The 18025-nt window shown below is 41.1% G+C and overlaps 3 protein-coding genes and 1 non-coding gene across 8 annotated transcripts; 1 reads left to right on the top strand and 3 right to left on the bottom strand.

The window, feature by feature from the left end:
- Positions 1 to 486: 486 nt before the first annotated feature.
- Positions 487 to 4602, bottom strand: rps25 (ribosomal protein S25). 2 transcript variants are annotated; one of them, XM_048264433.1, is made up of 5 exons: positions 4497 to 4600; positions 3725 to 3817; positions 3442 to 3625; positions 1547 to 1646; positions 487 to 541 (listed from the first exon to the last, which is right to left on the bottom strand). In XM_048264433.1, the coding sequence occupies exons 1-4, from the start codon at positions 4497 to 4499 to the stop codon at positions 1549 to 1551; spliced, it is 378 nt and encodes a 125-aa protein (XP_048120390.1). In that variant the 5' UTR covers positions 4500 to 4600; the 3' UTR covers positions 487 to 541; positions 1547 to 1548. The 2 variants fall into 2 exon arrangements, with proteins under 2 accessions (XP_048120390.1, XP_048120389.1); XM_048264432.1 differs by lacking the exons at positions 487 to 541; positions 1547 to 1646 and adding an exon at positions 3202 to 3292 and having other exon boundaries at positions 3399 to 3625; positions 4497 to 4602.
- On the bottom strand, positions 2980 to 3116 carry LOC125308968. The gene has a single exon (XR_007196029.1). It is a non-coding gene; the product is annotated as a small nucleolar RNA SNORA18 (small nucleolar RNA).
- Positions 4603 to 4773: 171 nt separating the features above from the next.
- trappc4 (trafficking protein particle complex subunit 4) lies at positions 4774 to 6603 on the top strand. The gene is made up of 5 exons (XM_048264430.1): positions 4774 to 4996; positions 5119 to 5293; positions 5499 to 5602; positions 5695 to 5821; positions 6091 to 6603. The coding sequence occupies exons 1-5, from the start codon at positions 4822 to 4824 to the stop codon at positions 6167 to 6169; spliced, it is 660 nt and encodes a 219-aa protein (XP_048120387.1). The 5' UTR covers positions 4774 to 4821; the 3' UTR covers positions 6170 to 6603.
- An 871-nt stretch (positions 6604 to 7474) lies between these two features.
- On the bottom strand, positions 7475 to 16706 carry slc37a4a (solute carrier family 37 member 4a). 4 transcript variants are annotated; one of them, XM_048264425.1, is made up of 9 exons: positions 16273 to 16706; positions 14538 to 15247; positions 14006 to 14238; positions 12921 to 13164; positions 11897 to 12055; positions 11589 to 11674; positions 11211 to 11324; positions 9570 to 9708; positions 7475 to 9315 (listed from the first exon to the last, which is right to left on the bottom strand). In XM_048264425.1, the coding sequence occupies exons 2-9, from the start codon at positions 14683 to 14685 to the stop codon at positions 9149 to 9151; spliced, it is 1290 nt and encodes a 429-aa protein (XP_048120382.1). In that variant the 5' UTR covers positions 14686 to 15247; positions 16273 to 16706; the 3' UTR covers positions 7475 to 9148. The 4 variants fall into 4 exon arrangements, with proteins under 4 accessions (XP_048120382.1, XP_048120386.1, XP_048120384.1 ...); XM_048264429.1 differs by having other exon boundaries at positions 14538 to 14708; XM_048264427.1 differs by lacking the exon at positions 16273 to 16706 and adding an exon at positions 15821 to 16241.
- Between the last annotated feature and the right edge of the window lie 1319 nt (positions 16707 to 18025).

Genomic DNA, 18025 nt, shown 5'->3' with positions numbered 1-18025 from the left:
TTAAGAAAATGGCCAAAAAATGGCCCAAAAATGGCCGCCTGCACTACTCCACTTGCACACTTTACAACTGGTGTTGTTGTCCTGAAACACAACACTTCTGCTGCTCTTACATAACTTGCACCACTATGCCACTTTCTTCTTACTTTAGGTCAAACAGAACTACCCAAGCCTTTTATTGGCCTGAATTTGCACTAGTATTTTTTTATTGACTGTCTATGCACAATTTCAACCCACATTTTGCTGCTCTTATTTTTTTTTCATTATTATATGTGTCCTCTTATTTACTTATTTACTTACTTTTTTGTTTACTTGAATGTTATGTTTGTCTGTGGACCTAAATTGGTAAAATATGTCTTGTCTTCACCGTGGGATAGTGAGAAACGTAATTTCGATCTCTTTGTATGTCTGGAACATGTGAAGAAATTGACAATAAAGCTGACTTTGACTTTGACTTACAAAATGAACGCGTCACATAAACTTTTTTTGTTGTTGTTTTTATTCAATTTTCCATTTACAAATATCCAGGCAACAGCATCAGACTCTGAGGGGGGAAAAAAAAAAAAAGTAGTTTGTCAATACAAGTCATCAGATGGACATTTTGGTCTAACAGTAATGGTGTCAAATGAACAGCATTTCCAAAACTACTGATTAAGATCATATTGCTGAATCCAAAGGGGTATTCAGAACTCACAACTACTGATTAAGATCATATAGCTGGATCCAAAGGGGTATTCAGTACTCATAACTACTGATTAAGATCATATAGCTAAATCCAAAGGGGTATTCAGTACTCATAACATGTTCTGGACCAGCATTGACCATGCTGGGGTGCCTTACCCCAAAGGCATAGCTGCTAACTACGATGCATCTTCCGTGCTAGCTTCACTGCCAAATCTGAGTTGACTGTATTTGAGTCACACGTTACACATACGTTAACGATACAGAAATACGGTGTTGAAATTCGGTAGTATTTCGGTCACATTTTAGTACCAAACTAATTATGCTAACAAATTATGCTTATTTTTTAATTTTCCAAAATGAAAATCATGCGAGACAACATGAAGCTTAAGTGATTGTGCATGTGTAACTCAATCTACACTCACATTTTGTAGTTAAACTACCAAGGTAGCTGCCATCATAGTAAGCAACTATGCTTTGGGGAAACAGACCTCAGTAAGACAGTCTCACACACAACAATGACAAAAGGGCCAGACCTCTGCATCCCACAGCACACAGAAAAATAATGCATAATGGTCATGGGCAAGTTGAGATTTAGTGCAAGAGGAAATCAGAGGCCACTTTGCTAAAATGAACATTAAGATCCTAAGCAAAATGAAATTCAAATGGATCTTTATTAATTCCCTTAAATCAATGAACACCCTGATCGATGTACCCAAGTTTTGATCCTTCAGGCTCATACCACCAAGACAGGTTAAGTATGTGTTGTGTGCGCGAGTATGGTGCCCACAAGAAAGATTACGTGTAATGCACCTGCAGGTGCAGCAGTGCGTGTCCATGTTCATACTGGTGTGTTGGACAGACATACCTCTACGCATCCTTCACGACGGCACCCTCCTCATCACCACCCTTGGTGTTACGCGTGTAGATGACCTGTGCTCTGTGTTTGGAGACCAGCTTGATCATGCCTGAAGTAAAGACAATATTATTAGTATCAAAACATCAATACTGTATACTATAGGTGTGAATGCAAATAATTTGAAATATATTCAAAACCATCACTATTCATGTTACCAACACTGCTATTTTGAGAGGGGAAATTATCAAGAGCAAAAGGTGGACCATTTCTGGGCTTTCCGATGCGGCAAAGAGTCTAGATGGCTGATGGCTTGTTTATTTACTAGTAGGCAGACAAATTCTCAGTCATTTGTATTGATGGCACAGCAACATCTTATGAAAATCAATTTCTCCCAAATGATGTCAATAAAACCTAACAAGCAATTACTTTTTTTTTTTTTTTAATAACCTCAATTGATGGCAAACATTGGTGCATCCAATTGTCATTTCAGAACAGTCTGCTGTGGAACTTATTATGCTGAGGACCTTGACACCCTGTAGTTAATGTAATGCAAATACCAATGAAATCAATTTACCAAGACAAATAGCCATCATTCTGAACCGTCTATTGTATCAATACTGTTCAAACCCTCCAAATAGAATCTTTGTGGAAACCGGTCATCACTTTGCTAAATGCATGACACTTCAATGGTAGGCTATAGTTTATAACATTGTTTGATACCTCAAAAACCAAGACTACAACATTACATTTATTCATATAACAGACCCCATTATCCAAAGTGACTTATGCCATCCTTACACCAGAAGACTTAAAGATTTTTGAAAGACTAGTCTCAGACCCTCTCACATCTAAAGACAACTTATGGCCTCCTTACATCAAACAAATTTGACAAGATTTGGGAAAGATTCTTGAAAGATTGAGTAAAGCTTGAATGGGGGGCATTAGATAAAAGACTACAATCTTTCAAAACTCTTTCCCAAATCTTGTCAAAGTTGTTTGGTGTAAGGTGGCCATTAGAGTTTAAGTCAGACTGATTTTGCAATGACTAAGGATCTTGCAGGGTCACTATTTACAAGACTGCAACAAGATACCTTTAAATTATTTCCCCATCATGCACTAGATCAACAGTAACTGAAACGATAGCCTACTCATATAGAAGTCATATTTTCGTGCTTCTGCAGCAGTTTCATGTGTGACATCCCTAACAAATAGTTGTTCGGTCACATGGAATAGCCAACTAATTATTTATAAGAAACAAAATAACATTCATATAGGCTACAGCTGTAGCCTACAGGAGCGGGGCACAACTCCAGTAACTCCCATGATTTCATTCTGATTTTGGATAAGTAGTTGCCGACTGAAATCGCTCTAAAATCGTATGGTGTAAGGCCGGCCTTACAAAAATGAGAAATAACATTTCCTTTTGTAGCACCCAGTTGGAACTTTGTATTGCAGTTTTTTTTGCCCACAAGGTTGATTGTAACAACTATGAGGGTAAAGCGATACCACAAGCTTTATGTTTGAGGCGTTTCCAACGATAAGACCCTACAGAGAGGGGTCCATCGGGATAGACCTCAAATATGACCACGTCCTACACATAGTTATACTGTATAATAGGACAACTTATACAGGCTCAAGTCTAGCAATAGCAAAATTGTAATGCATCTTTAATGAGCTCATTAAACCTGGGACATATGCATGCTGTGTGCACACTGCATGTGAAACGTAGATTTTCTATTAAGAGGGCGAGTCGTGCCGGAGCTGTGGATTACGCACTGGCAGTGTGATGGCTCTATCCGGCTAACCATGACAGGTCATTTGCAACAATCCAGAGATTCCCAGGGCTTAGCCCCATCTTTTGGACCATGACAGGTCATTTGCATCAACCGCAGCCCCATCTTTACCTTTGCCCAGCAGCTCCAGGAGGGCAGCCCTGGCCAGGGAGCCTCTGATCTTCAGCCTCTCAGACACCACTGCTGGTGTGATCAGCTTGTAGTTGGGCACCTCTTTGTACAGCTTGTCGTAGGTGGCCTTGTCGAAGAGAACCAGGTTGTTGAGCTTGTCCCTCACTTTTCCCTTGGACCACTTCTGCTCGGTGACAAAAAAATAAATGAAATGTTAATTCTGGCTCATTGCAAAACTCAAAATCTGGTAGTCTTGACTTTATAGTTTAGCTGGAACACAAACCTTCTTCTTGGCCTTGCCTCCAGACTTGTTGACTGGGTCCTTGTCCTTTTTGGACTTCCCAGAGTCCTTCCCCTTTTTCGCGTCCTTGGGAGGCTGTAGAAGAAAATACAAACGGTGTCATTAGACATACAGCATTATTTAAGTTTTTTTTTTGTCAGAGGGCCACAGGCTTTTCCAGCGGATGACACCTCTACATTACATATCGGACATTAAAAACACACACCTTTTGATTATAAAAGTGCCTACTATAACTAAATTGTCAATGACAATAACTACTCAGATGAATCTACGAAATGAAGATAAAAAAGGTACTTAGAACTGGCCTGAGTTAGCAAGCGGCTACCATTTCCCAACAGCAACTACCTAAGCATTAACTGTTGGTATGTCAAAACTATGGGAAGGTTAAGACCACTTGCATTTACCAGGAAGGAATCATAGTTTATTAGAATTTGTGCATACCAGAAAATAGCAATAGCAAATTTAGCAACATAAACGATGATTAAGACATACCATCAAAAAGCCACCACGCTTCGACGGCTAGCAATGCGCTAATGCTAAAACCAATTTACTGCCTTTTGGCCACACGCTACAGAGCATGCCGCAGTCGGGGTAAACTTCAAACATTACTGTTAGAGTCTGGAACTCACTACAACTTTTCATTTGGATATATTTTGTCAATCATGATTCTATGAATTCAAATTCATGCTTATTTCTACAATATGTACAGAAAATTGGTAGATTTAAGAAAATAAAATCTCCCAAAAATACTCACCATGATGCTGCTCAGTCAAGATGTCGGAAAGAAAGGAAATGGAACACGCGCAAGGCCCAGAAGACACCGCGTGCATCCGGGAGCTGGCGAATGTTTTCATGGGAAACGAAGTATTTATGAGAGCATGCCACCAAATATTTTATTTAACATTTTGATATGGCTGGCATCCTCTGTCTGGACATCATACTTGACTTACTCATGCACAATCCATAGGGTTCCAATCATATCTATTCGCTTTTACAGTTAAAGCAACTTATTTATTTTAATCGTTGGTCATGGTCACGTGACTCGAGGACGAATGTGTCAGCTGGGTTGGTAGGAGAAAATGGCGATTTTCAGTGTGTATGTTGTGAATAAGGCAGGTGGATTAATTTATCAGTATGATAATCATGTTCCTAGAACCGAGGTCGAGAAGACCTTCAGTTTCCCCCTGGATTTAATCTTGAAGATTCACGACGAGAAGGTTATAGTCTCGTTCGGTCAGCGGGATGGTATCAGAGGTGGGTCTGTGTGACTGGCTAGCTAGTTGAATCAGGCTAAGTATTCTGCAGGGTATCATTATACGAACCTAAAATCAACAGCGTTACCATAGATAAACAGTGATATGTTGTATTATTTCCAGTGGGACATGCTGTGCTGTCGATCAATGGCGTTGATGTGAATGGCAAGTTTACAGCGGAAGGCAAGGAAATCCTTGAGTACCTTAAAGAGCCAGCCAACTATCCTGTGTCAATCAAATTTGGCAGGGCTCGCCTGAGTTCTAATGAAAAGTTGATGCTTGCGTCAATGTTTCATTCGTAAGTAGACCCAGTCACGATATAAAGTGTTGTAATTATTATGTGCTAGCCTATACTAATGTGCAGCTACCGTGTTCAGTGTTTTTGTTTGCCATCGTCTTAAGTGGAGAGCAGTGGAGATGATGGTTTCTAGCATGGAGAGGGTACCACTGCTTTAACTGGCATAACTTTGATAATTGTATACCACTGTTCCCATACCCATCAGGCTGTTTGCAATTGGCTCCCAGCTGTCACCAGAGGCTGGCAGCTCTGGAATTGAGATGTTGGAGACTGATGCCTTCAAACTGCACTGCTTCCAGACACTCACAGGTTCGGACAGTTAGATTTTATGTATTGCATGGAAAGATAACATTTATTTCATATCTCTTGAAAAATAACCTGTGTCTGTTGTTTTGTGACAGGTATAAAGTTCATTGTGTTGGCAGACCCCAGACAGTCAGGTATTGATGCGCTGTTAAGGAAGATATATGAAATCTACTCAGACTTTGCACTGAAAAATCCCTTCTACTCTTTGGAGATGCCAATCAGGTAAGAATTACGTCAGTTTAATCTGTGTAGAATTGTTGACTGATTTATTTACTTAGAGATGACTAAGTCCGCTTAAAGCCAAATCCGAACATATTAGTTAGTAATGTGTGTAACTACCATTCCATTTTTTTTCTCATCAACCTTGTGTATATTACACAATGGAATAGTCATAGTGTTAAGTGGATGTGTGGTACATACACAATATCAAAGTTCAAGATAATAACTTACCGGTAAGTCTCCGTATCTTTGACCCAATAAATGTATTTCAGGTGTGAACTATTTGACCAGAATCTGAAGGGTTCATTGGAGGTTGCAGAGAAAGCCGGTACCTTTGGGCCTGGTTCTTAAACTGAACGAGGAACTGAGAAGGGTCAAATACCTCAGACTTCACACAGGAAGCGTTGGCATACCTTCACAGTCACAGCACACGCCTCATCTCCATCCTGTGGTTCTTCTCATCATCATGGATTTTAATTTTCATTGTTGGGAAAGATGGCAAGAACTGGCTGGGAACTTTTCAATGGCAGATTTGTCCTTCAGATTTTGTGACATTTTCTTGACAACGTTAAGGTGCAGTGTTGCCTAGTTAAGGTGTGCTCCCCATCATTGTGTCCTTGTTTTGTTCTGAAGGTCGACACATACAGTCTGTCAATGTTTGTACTGAGGATTGCTTGTGTCGAAAGGTTTGACATATTTTGTTGCTTATTTCAAGCTATTTCACTGTAAATACTGCATAACATTCTGTCACTTTTGTACATAATATAAATAATATGTCTGCAGTCTGTATGACTTATGCCGTTACATCATTTCCTTTGATTGTGAAGTGGATACTGAGGACCAACTTCCCTTTACACTGAATTAGTAAGTACTTGGGGAGCACAGACCTCTGCTAAGGCCAAATGCCTTCTCATAGAAGTAGCAAAAGTGAAATCAAATTTGTTGAGGCATGCTGTGAGTCAGTTGCTAAATTGAACGGTCTCTTTCTTGGTCCATACTACACCTTTATCACCAGACAGATTCTCAAAAGAGAATTGTCTGGAAATGTTTCGTTCAGTTCTGATTTCCAAGGGGGTGTAAACAGCAGTGAAGTTAAAGTTAAATTGGTACATAGAACGATGCTTACTGAATCTTTTCGTAAGTACAGCAACTACACCTGTTTTGTAAGCAAAAGATTTTGAATGCAGCTATTTAGAAATGAATTCCAAAGAAGATACAAGTCTGTGTCGTTTAATACGGACACCATCAGCACAGCTACTGGTTGTGTTCAAGAGTGCTCCTAACAGTGCTATCCTGTCTGTCATCGTATAAAGCCTGACCCATGCTGGATAAGCGGTTGTGGTTAGTCCATGGGTTTTCTGTGACTTTTGAAGTATTGCTTGATGGACCTGCAGAGCAAATTCAAATGCAATCACAGATTTGTCTGATTTCACCCAGGCCACACCTTTCCACCAAGTTTCATGAAACTCAGACTTGTAGAATTTTGTGATCCTGCTAATAAACAATCTGCAATGAAAATTTGACCTTGTCGGCAGAGGCAATACGCCCTGTACCAACCCCAATAGGAGAGGTTTCATTAGGAATTAGGAGTTGTTATTGGTGTTGAATGAGTATACAGTGTTATTACCAAACAAGAATGACAGAGCACACACCATGTAGAATGTGGTCATTACACCAAACTTTAATAATACTTCTATGAAGAATGTAATTAAATTAATAGCAAGGACAAACATATTCACAACACAAAAGTTAAAGTTGTCAGAATTGAAACTGAGACGGGAATGTAGTTGTAGTACATGCGCTGTGCAATTTCAGATATAGCTTGTTTTTTAAACAAAGCTGTCTAACAAGTAACTCACAATGTTTCATTATTGTTTATACTGAACTATAATTTCACAATCCAGTTCAGTTATGACATTGTTTAAATTAATTTGGTCAATCATCAAACTCACACTGCAAAATTGTCAGGATTTAGCCCTGAAAAAAGTTAATGCAGTTTTAGTATATCATGCTTGTCTTCATGTGCAATTGAATAGCATTTAATTTTTCATTAAGTCGTCAAAACTAATATTCACACTTAACAACACTCAAATGCCATCTACATGGAATGAAGAGTGGAGGTAGAACTAGGAGAAACAGAGATCAGACATCATTCCCTGCATGAGTCCAACTATAACGCTGGTGAGACAGAGATGGTTTTAATACTCGATTAACTCTAAATTAATACCCCTCGTGTTACAAAGTGAGACATTTAGTTTATATGGCAAGGCACATCAGTACCAAAATCATTGCTTTTTGTTGACATTCCATAACTTGTGAAGTGAGACTATATGCAAATATCTAAATGACATGCAATTCAAATATTTTGCAATACACTATTATATACTGTAGTAAAATACCATGGCGACTGGTAATTCCTACAAAGTCGTACTGTGGTGCCCCATTCGGTTTTTGATGTTCGGCACAACATATTAAGTAGAGAAAATAGACACAAATACTGCTGTGTAAAAAAATAAGATAGGGACAGAGATCTAAAGTGTGTCCCGAGTGTGTACAGAGTAACAGAGTAAAAACTTTTAGCCTTTTCTCTTGAGATGATTGTTTCTGGGTCATTTCCTTTTGAGAACTGAGATTAGATCTGAGCAGAGATTTGCAATATCACCCTTTTTATGATGATAAGATGTTGTGGTGCTTAGTTTCCCCCTAAGCAGTTGTGGTGTTTAATCCCCTCATATGTTGAGATGGCACTGTGTGCTCTTAGGAATTATGACTTAATGGGAAAGTTGGCGAAGTTGGCAGACTACTACGCAACTGAAGCCTTCTGTTTGGGGAGCGTATGCTGCAACCATTAGCTTCCACTGTAAACAATGGAACTGGCTACAGATGTGCGAGCACGGCACACATTAGACTAATCTTCTAAAATTATTTTACAGCGCTTCAGTTGTGCACCCGGTATACCCTACCCTGGCTGTAAGACATTCATTTTTCACATTCAGCGAATATATCCTCATGATCCACAAGCTGTCCATTCTGTGAGATGTCTGCTGAAGGAAAAAAAAACACTTAAGGGAGAGGCGTTTGTTTGTTTGGCCGTTGAGCTCAAATATCAACAATCTTTCTCCAGTATTGCCGACTCCCCTTTAATTAGTGTGCTGGTTCGACAGGTAAAGTCTTTAAAAACGTATTAATGTAAAACGAAATGTAAATGTATGAATTCTTTACCAGAATGTTGTAATACAAATGACGGAGATGGAGAACTGTGTACTGAGAATGGTCTCGTTACGCAATAAGAGGATGCCACATGTCCCATGATTCTTAGCGAGCAGCTGCCTAATCGGCCTTCTTGGGGATGCGGCCCATCTTGGTTTGGATGTTGCGCAGTAGGAAGAAGCTGACCGTAGTGATGATGCAGGTTACCTCGGCAACCCAGAAGGCCATGTTCCAGCCGTGGTGTTTGGCGACGGTGCTGAAGGGCAGTCCAGACATGAAGCCACCCACTGCCAAAACATAACATCAACTCAATCACAACATGTCAGCTAATCTGCTGTTTACATTTGTTAATGTTATGATGATATTATAATATTGTTTATGTAGCTTTTATTATTATTATATTTCATGACTTTATGAGCCTTTGAGCTTTTATATGATATTGTATGACTACTCTGTACAGATTAAATAGTCACAGCTTCTTTAGGTTTATCATTGAAATGTGCGTAGCACTAACTAAAACATTCATTTCAAAAGGCCTTACCATTGGCCATGAGAGCAACAATGGCATGTGAAGTTCCACAGTAATTTGAAGGGGCACTCTCATTGGCTATCACACCGAACAATGCTATTGGTCCATATGAAGAGAAACCAAATACAGCCCCAAGAGAGAGGATCCAGAGCTGCAGGAAATATAATAGAAAAACAAACATGACCAAAGAGACAACACAGACATACAACATTGCCAATGAGGGCATGCCCCAGTTGATCACTTGGGATCTTGAGATTTGGATTTAGTTACTCTAAGCCCAGTAAGTCAAAGAACAGAATACTACCGGTTCTATTTCTCCAGCAGAATGCTATCAACACTGACTTGATCTGAAGTCAAGTCAGTTTTATTTTTATAGTGCATCTACCATGCACAGAGTGCAACACAAAGCGCTCCACATACTGTAAGTTACAAGACACATAACAAAAAGACAAAAGATGCCAGATGGATAGTCGTCACAAAGGGTCACGCCCGGCTTTCCTGTGCTAGGTGTGCTCACTCCACCTTTGAAAGAATAAGTTTGGGCGGTCTCTCTCTCCCCCCAGTCTGAAGTCAGTCCATCTGGGCTAGACAGCAGCTGATTGGCGGGACTGTTCAAAAACATCTCCTGCCAGTTGTTTGCGCTCGGCTCAGCTCGGCACTGCTCAGCTCGGCTCGGCTGGGCTTTGCTCTGGCCTCCATGCAGCACTATTTTACTCCTTTTTGCACTACATATAGCCTACAATTCACTGATCTGCACTACACTTTTGATTAGCTTTTTCTTGCTTCACATTTACAGACTTGATATGGTTATTTATTCAAATTATGTTTTCAGTGTTTAATTTTTGATTTTTTATTGACATATATCCTTTAGTTTATATATCTTTTATGTAGTATCTTCATTCTGTGTAATATCATTGTTTTTGAAACTGAAGTTTGTAGTATGTTCAGTTGCATGGCAGAAAATGGCATAGACAAGGTTTGGTGCAGGAAATTTAAAGAATGGCACACAACCTAAAAATGTATGAATAACAGGATGAGAGGGCAAAGGTTACCATATATTACTTGGTCAGTTATCTGTAAACATAGAGTGTCTTGTCTGGGATGACTTGAAGGGGGTATAAAGGCTGACAACAGCCAGAGGATGTTGTACTGAGCTTACTTAAATTATCTTACTTTGCTTTCACTTACTTACTTGTTTTTAAGTGCATTAAAGCCATCATCTGCAGTATAACAGTGTGGTCTTCTTTTGATGTTGTATTATTTAATGGATTTGACACCACAAATTATCCGATTTTAACTGTCATTGTCTCCCCCTGTCATTGCTACTGTGAGCCAGGTAGTCTTGACAGAAGACTAACAGCCAGGCTACGCCGCGACTTTGCCCCAAAAATGACCATATTCCCTGACTTTCCACGTCTGCAATAGACTTTCTAAAATTCCATCATATTCCAGAAATTCCATGACCCGTGGGAACCCTGATTGTTGCAGCATACGCTCCATGAACGAAATGCTTCAGCTGCCTCTATCATGCTCCCAGATGCACATGCACAGGGGCCAGGGCTAAGGTCTAAGGGTTGCCCCAGTTTAAACACATTATTTAGATCCTAAACTGCCACTGGCAACTGGTTGCAAAATAAAGACTGCTGATCTCACCTTTGAGCTGTCTGGAGTGACTGTGACTCGGAAGAGGTACAAGGAGACGCACATCCCTGCCATCATTGACAGCAGGAGGGAGTGACGAGGGTTGCCTTTAATGCTGAGCCCATGCTATTCACAAAGAACAAAACCAAAAAACATCAATAGCTGCCCGGAAATAACAACTCTTTGCTTCACTCTATCCAGATAAATAAGACACTTGAAACAGCTTATATATCCAAATGATCTAATCTTTTCATCTTGAAGATCATTACACTGGAGCGAACTGAACCGATCATTGGATGCTTAGTCAAACACCATGTCTGCTTGTAACTGATAACGTGTACACAGAAATCAAAACATGAAATTTAATCAGGTCAAGAGACGGCCACTCACTTTGGCCACTGCTCGGTCCGAGAGGTAGCCAGCAGCAATGCTTCCCACCAGGCCTCCAATCTCCAGGGCACTCATGAAAGAGCTCCCTGTAGCATAAAACAATCAAAAGTTACACGACTGAAGAGACACAACAAAACAAATATTTCAGTAACTACGGGCATGTGTAATCTTATTAGGCATGCTTTGGACCAAAATACAATAGTTCTTTGTGGACACTGAGAATCAGCAGTTGTGTTTTGCCCGTCATCAGCTGGCTGTAGTCTAATTAAATGTGTAGTTCATTCATTTAGCTTTGAGGACTACATTACCCATGAGCACTGACTGCTCCTTGTCCTGGATCAGGAAGAGCTGCCCCCAATCAGTGCAGGCGGTCTTCACACCAAATACCACCAGGTAGCCTAGCGACAGCACCCAGAGATAAGGGGAGAGCAGGAACTCTTTCAGGGTGCTGTCGTCACTGGAGGAATCTGGACGTTACAGACAGACAGACAGAGAGAGGCGTATCAGTTAACATGGACACACAGTCAGAATGCAACTTGTTCACGTTCGTCCTACGTGGGGCACATACTGGTCCAGAGTCCAGAAGGTCTTATTGGCCTTGACCTTGGACTTCAAAGCAGAGGAGTGTGTAAGACCACACACCCCTCACACACATAAACACCTCTCTGTCACACACACAGGCCCACGACTTTACCCTGTGTCGGGGTCCAATAGTCCGCACATGCAGAAAACAAATCACCAACCAAGTGAGACAAACATGGGAGGATTTTAAGGAAAAAAGTACAGTGTCAGACATGAGTTCTAGACGGTCACACATAGTCCCAATAGTTCAAAACTCTTGAGTATTTACTTACAAAACTGCCTCTTGATGTTCCTCATCAGAACAGGACTATGTTCAGATAACCACTCTATATAACCACCCTTCCACAAGCAATCCCAATATTTCGGCCATCAAGACATAACATCTGATTTCCACATCTCAGATAATAGATATAAATATGAAGCATCTCAATACAGTACATACAGCACAAGGGCTAAAGGTTAAAGACCTACTACAAAAGAAATGTACATTTTCATCTTGATGTCAACCTATGCAACACAATTTACAGTACTGTCTGATGAAGAGCCATTGCGGTCTTCATAACTCTAATATAATGGTATCCCCTTTGTCATGCCTGGAGTCACCATTCTTCTTCACTGACTAGGTAATTGATAAGAGGGTTATGGTTTATGGTGAGGCAGCAGTTGACTCTGATCGCATCAGTTCCAGAACCAAACTGCTCTCTGGGAACTCAAAATACAGAACTGAGAACCACTGCATCTCTGACTGACCTCCTTTGCCCTTCTTGGCCCCGGGCTCGATGTTGGGCAGCCCAACGTCGCTGGGCTCGTTCTTGATGAGCATCAGGCAGAAGACAGACACCACCACACAGGCCAGGCCCGAGATGGAGAGCGTGGTCCGCCAGCTGTAGCTCTCGGCCATCAGCGTGGCGATGATGGGGCCCAGCCCCCCCGCCAGATTCATGCTGCAGGACAGGATGGCCCACCACGTACCAAACTGTGACGGCTCGAACCACTGCGTGGGGAGAGAGGAGAGGAGAGGAAGAAAAGAGGAGAGGGGAGGGAAGGAGAGCAGGGAGGAGAAGAAAAAGAGGAGGGGATGAGTGGAGAGCAGAGAGGAGAGGAGAGGACATCACTGCCAGATTCGGGCGTCAATTGGTAATTCATAAAAAATGTGGTGTTACTAACATTAAAATGGTTCAGCATATAAAGACATGTAACCGGAACTAGAAGTAAACCCTGAGCACTGTGCTACTCAGCCTTCACCTCAGCCAACACTGCCCTACCCTTTCTCTGTCACACCTTTGACAGCTCACTGATAACTGACAATGGAGAAATTGCAGTGTTAAAATGGACCGGTCCAATTTGGCACAAGCTGCTGAAAAAAAATGGGTCATACTGAAATCAAATGCCACTCTGTCATACCTTTCCAAACAACATTAAAAACGGATTCAACATATGACTACCACTTGCCTCATTCATGTAAGCCACAACATTGTTGACACATTGCTTCAGGGTGCAAAGTAAGAAGTTCATTCTACCTGCATTTTTGCACATCATTTGAAAGTGAAACAGTAATAAGACTTAAAGCAACTCCATGGAAGAATTGATATCAATGTCCCTTGGCGTCAATATTCAACACCATTTAGCACGAAGACAGCACCCAGTTCATCAAAAAACGACTAAATTAGTCATGATCCTACCCGATCAACAACATTACGTAGTGCACTATTAAGAGCTCTGGGCACACATTGGCAATATCAGAGACTTTATTTTCCATATCATAAGCCATTGTAGCAGTGAGTTTGTGAGTTTGAAATAATTGCATGGCATTGCTTTAAGATGTACTACTATACCTTGCGGAGGACTTTCCCACATGGGGGCCAGCCCAGACCCTGTCCCAGGCCATTCAGGAACCAGAGGCCAGAGAAGACAGCCACGGTGGACGACTGAGAGAAGATCACATTGATGCCGCCCACCGAGAAGAGTCCGATGGAGAAGAGCACTCGGGCGCTGATCTGGTCCGACAGGACGCCGCTGATGAACTTACTGATGGCGTAGGCCAGCGATTGGCTACTGGTGATGAAGCCTGCAGAATGAACAAGCACGACCGACCTATCACATCACATGTTTCAGACCATGACACTTAAATTGTACGGCCTAACCCTAGTGAGGGTGAACATCAGCATGACATCAGTAAAGACATGGATGTTACATTTCTATTAATACATTCATAGATTTTTAAAGACTTCACTGTTTAGTGGACCCAAAGAGACTGACTGACTTTTGAAACTAAAAAATGCTAAATTGAAAGCAGCATATTATTTTCATAATAAACAACGGCAATAAATGAAATCCAGATGTGTCTCGCAACAAACATGTACTCACCCAAATCATCTTTGTCAAGGGTAATTTCTTGCATCAAGGATGGCATCACAAACGAGAAGGTCTTCCGATTGAAGTAGTACAAGGTGTAGCCCACAAACATGGCCAGGAAAATGGAAGTCCGATAGTATCCATACCCAGACGCCGTCATGATTCCAACTCTCTTCAAAATATCTATACGAAGGTGAAATACAATCAACCACCAACAGAGGAAATGAATCCAACTTCAAGCTTCTGCCGCCTCTGTGCTCTGCTGGTGAATGAAGGGGGAGGTGAACTTTGTGTCAGCAGCCACAGACCAGCGCTCAGAGGCTTATGTGTGAGGAAACAGCTGTAATCAATCGTGAGGTTAATGGTCAACTGAGTCCTGTGCCTTGGGTCTATTTGAAGGGGAACAGGAGAGAACCACAGGGAACCAACTGAGATAGGTCTGCTGACAGCTCAGAAACCAATATTTCACAAGCCTCGTTCTACAACTCGAAATTAAAAGGTAAGTACTATTCTGGTGTCTCCCTCTTGACCCTTATAACGGTTATGTTTCCCTTCACTTTTCTCTTGATATTTGACACAATGACTGCCATATGCATAGGCAATGTAGCTGATGTTCTCTCTCTGTACAGTTAATCATTTATCATCTTGAGGTGGTTGTGGCCAAGACGGCCAAGTCATTGGCTACTTGTGATCCGTGACACAGGAGAGGACAGCCAATAGCTCTGCAGGAGAGAGAAAGAGAGAGAGACAAAGGGAGAGACAGAGAAAGAGAAAGATCAGTAAGGTAAACTGTAACTGTATCAAATGCCCTATGACTGTGTAACGCTTTCTCTTTACAGCTCATGTAGTGAGGATGCATGCTACATCTGGGTCCAAATGTGAACATCTGTTAAATGAATAATTAAGTTTTAATTAAGTCTTATCTCAGCAGTAGTCTTGAACCCGGAGACACGCCCCTCATTGTCCTTCATTTACCGGACATTCAAGGTGACACGCATGCAGTGAATGACTGCACTGCGACGTTTAATAAACTGATTTAAAATAACGTCGCTGTCTCAATCCAAATAGAAGAACTTCATGACATTGTAGCATGTTATCATAACAACGTCATGCACACAGAAACACAATACAGATTGTTACACTGACCCGTTCGTTGCAGTAGGCTATTATTTCAGTGGAATTGACTAGAACTCTGAGTAGTGTTTTAGTGCACAGTATAGGCTAAATAACTTTCATGCAACAATTTCTGCTATACTTTACTTCTCTGTAAAAGTCTTGGTCGTTTTCACACTCACATGAGACTCTCACAGATGAACACTTCGTGACGCGGCAACGTCGCAATCACCGCGCCTTATCTCAATGATGGCTGCCCAGCTGACATGATAGTGGTGAATGAATGAACTGACACTTGTTTTCACCAATCCAGAAGAGAAGTTTATGGTGATTTACTAGACCACAGACCTAAGGAGTCGGCTCTGTGGACCTTGGTTGCCATCTAACGGTGGATTATTATATTGCTTCGCGAGTTACCCTCCCTTGGAGGATCAAACGGATTATGTAACCAATATTCACTATTTAAAATGATTTGATTCCTTATACTGTATAACTCATGTATTGGCAAGCACCTAAGTGTTTCTTTAACCGCCAGTCACAAATGAATAAGATTTAGTGCATGTGCTTTAAGTTTTGAGGTAGCACTGTAGAGAGTAAAATGCAGTAGCCTAACGATACAGTAGTCTTAACTTACCCTGGATTCTCAGATGAGCTGAAAAGAAGAATCCTGAAGGTTAATTATTTGCCTAACATTCCAGGAGAAAGGAGAATGAAGCGCGATGACAACGTAAACAATCGTCCTGTTTTTAGACCCTTGATTCTTATCTCCTTCCCATTGGTGGATTCAAAGGATTAGTGTGCCACAGAGTAGCACGGCATCTAAGGTCCAGTATTCTGAGTTGGTACTTCGATCAGGATTAGCGTTCACGCCCAATTCCGGCATGATAACAGTCACCATTACAATGACTGTTAAACCATTACACCACACGTGAATGCAACATCTATGCAATGTTCAGATTTGACGCTTTCATGTCATAATGATAATTTTCTATCATGCCCAAGATGTGGAGAAGCCCTTATTGTGCACACATCTGCAACTCTGCACCACCGGCGCACATCATTCACGGAATTCCTGGTTGCTCTGATAGGCGGGCGTCGTCTTGTCCAATCCACGTTTAATGATTGGCTATAACTGTTGCGTAACTTATTGAACGTCAACTTTTCAGCCAATCTGAGTTTTGCAGCGATCGGCGCTGTGATATGTCATTGGTTAACATTTTAACTGGCCTTCTGATTGGTCCTGTGTGTAAAACAGACGATAAGTGATTTCGTTTTAAAGAAAGAGGACAGTGTGGCTGGTTAGGATGAATGATCTTCCCTGGAGTAACTTAAATTGGTTGTTTTAAAGACTGGTATAATTACACTGACGTGTAGCTTAAAGTGATATCTTTGACATGGCTTATCCAGCACAAAGTGGGTTCAGACAGCGTAAGTTACGTACGTCATCTTATTTTGAAATGCATGTTTGGTAAGCTAACTTCTACTAGCCATCACCAGCCAGTGCTAACCACCTTTAGCCAACCAAGCTAACTTTAGCTACAATGAAGGGTCTTACAGTGGTTGTCTGATAATCGTACTTAATGTCCTATCTGTTTTTAACTGGATCCGATATGTCACAACAACAGAATGACTTAAATTACACCTTGCCGTAGGGTATAACGTTAGCGGCTTAACGCCAACGTTAACGTTACAATAAATGCCGGTAGGAAGTCATCCCAGCATAGCAGACACATAACGTTAACGTTAGAGATTAATGTTGGCTAGATCACAATGTAGCGAAGACATTGTTAAAACTTAGATACAAGTCAGTTCGGAAAACTTCAAGTGGCATTGCAGAAAATCCATTGAAATACTTTCGCAGCAACTATGATACTAGAATCGTAATTAAACGCGAGACCTACTATTCATATCTATTAGCAGTAGGTCGCTAATGTGCTAACCCTATCAGTTTCCACGTAGACGGTGGAGTCCGCTATATTTGGCCTAGGTGCAGTTCTGCAGACGTAAGAGGCAAATAATAGCTTAGGCTCTTCTCAGTGTTCTTCCTTTCATTAATTTTAAAGAGTTTGTTAGGCAAGATGTTGACGTTGTACTTGTTATGCTACTTAGGTGTGTTTGCAACGTACATTGTTTCTGAACTGAAACGTTTGTTAAAATCAGCAGTCCAAATTAGGGAAGCACTGTCACTCCTCAGATGGCCATGTTTATTTTGACTACAGTGACTTTAGTAACTAAAACTAAAGCTAGGCCAATATCTTTGAGGTTGTTGAACAGATCTGACACAACTTGTACCAGTTCTCTATTAGGAGTTTTCCCCCCCGTCTTGTCCCGTTCTCTACGTTAAGCTACTCCTCAACTAACCTACTAAATTTCAAATTAAATTTGTC

Source organism: Alosa alosa, chromosome 15 (assembly GCF_017589495.1).
Source record: "Alosa alosa isolate M-15738 ecotype Scorff River chromosome 15, AALO_Geno_1.1, whole genome shotgun sequence".
NCBI lineage: Eukaryota > Metazoa > Chordata > Actinopteri > Clupeiformes > Clupeidae > Alosa > Alosa alosa.
This window is presented reverse-complemented; position numbering and strand designations above follow the sequence as displayed.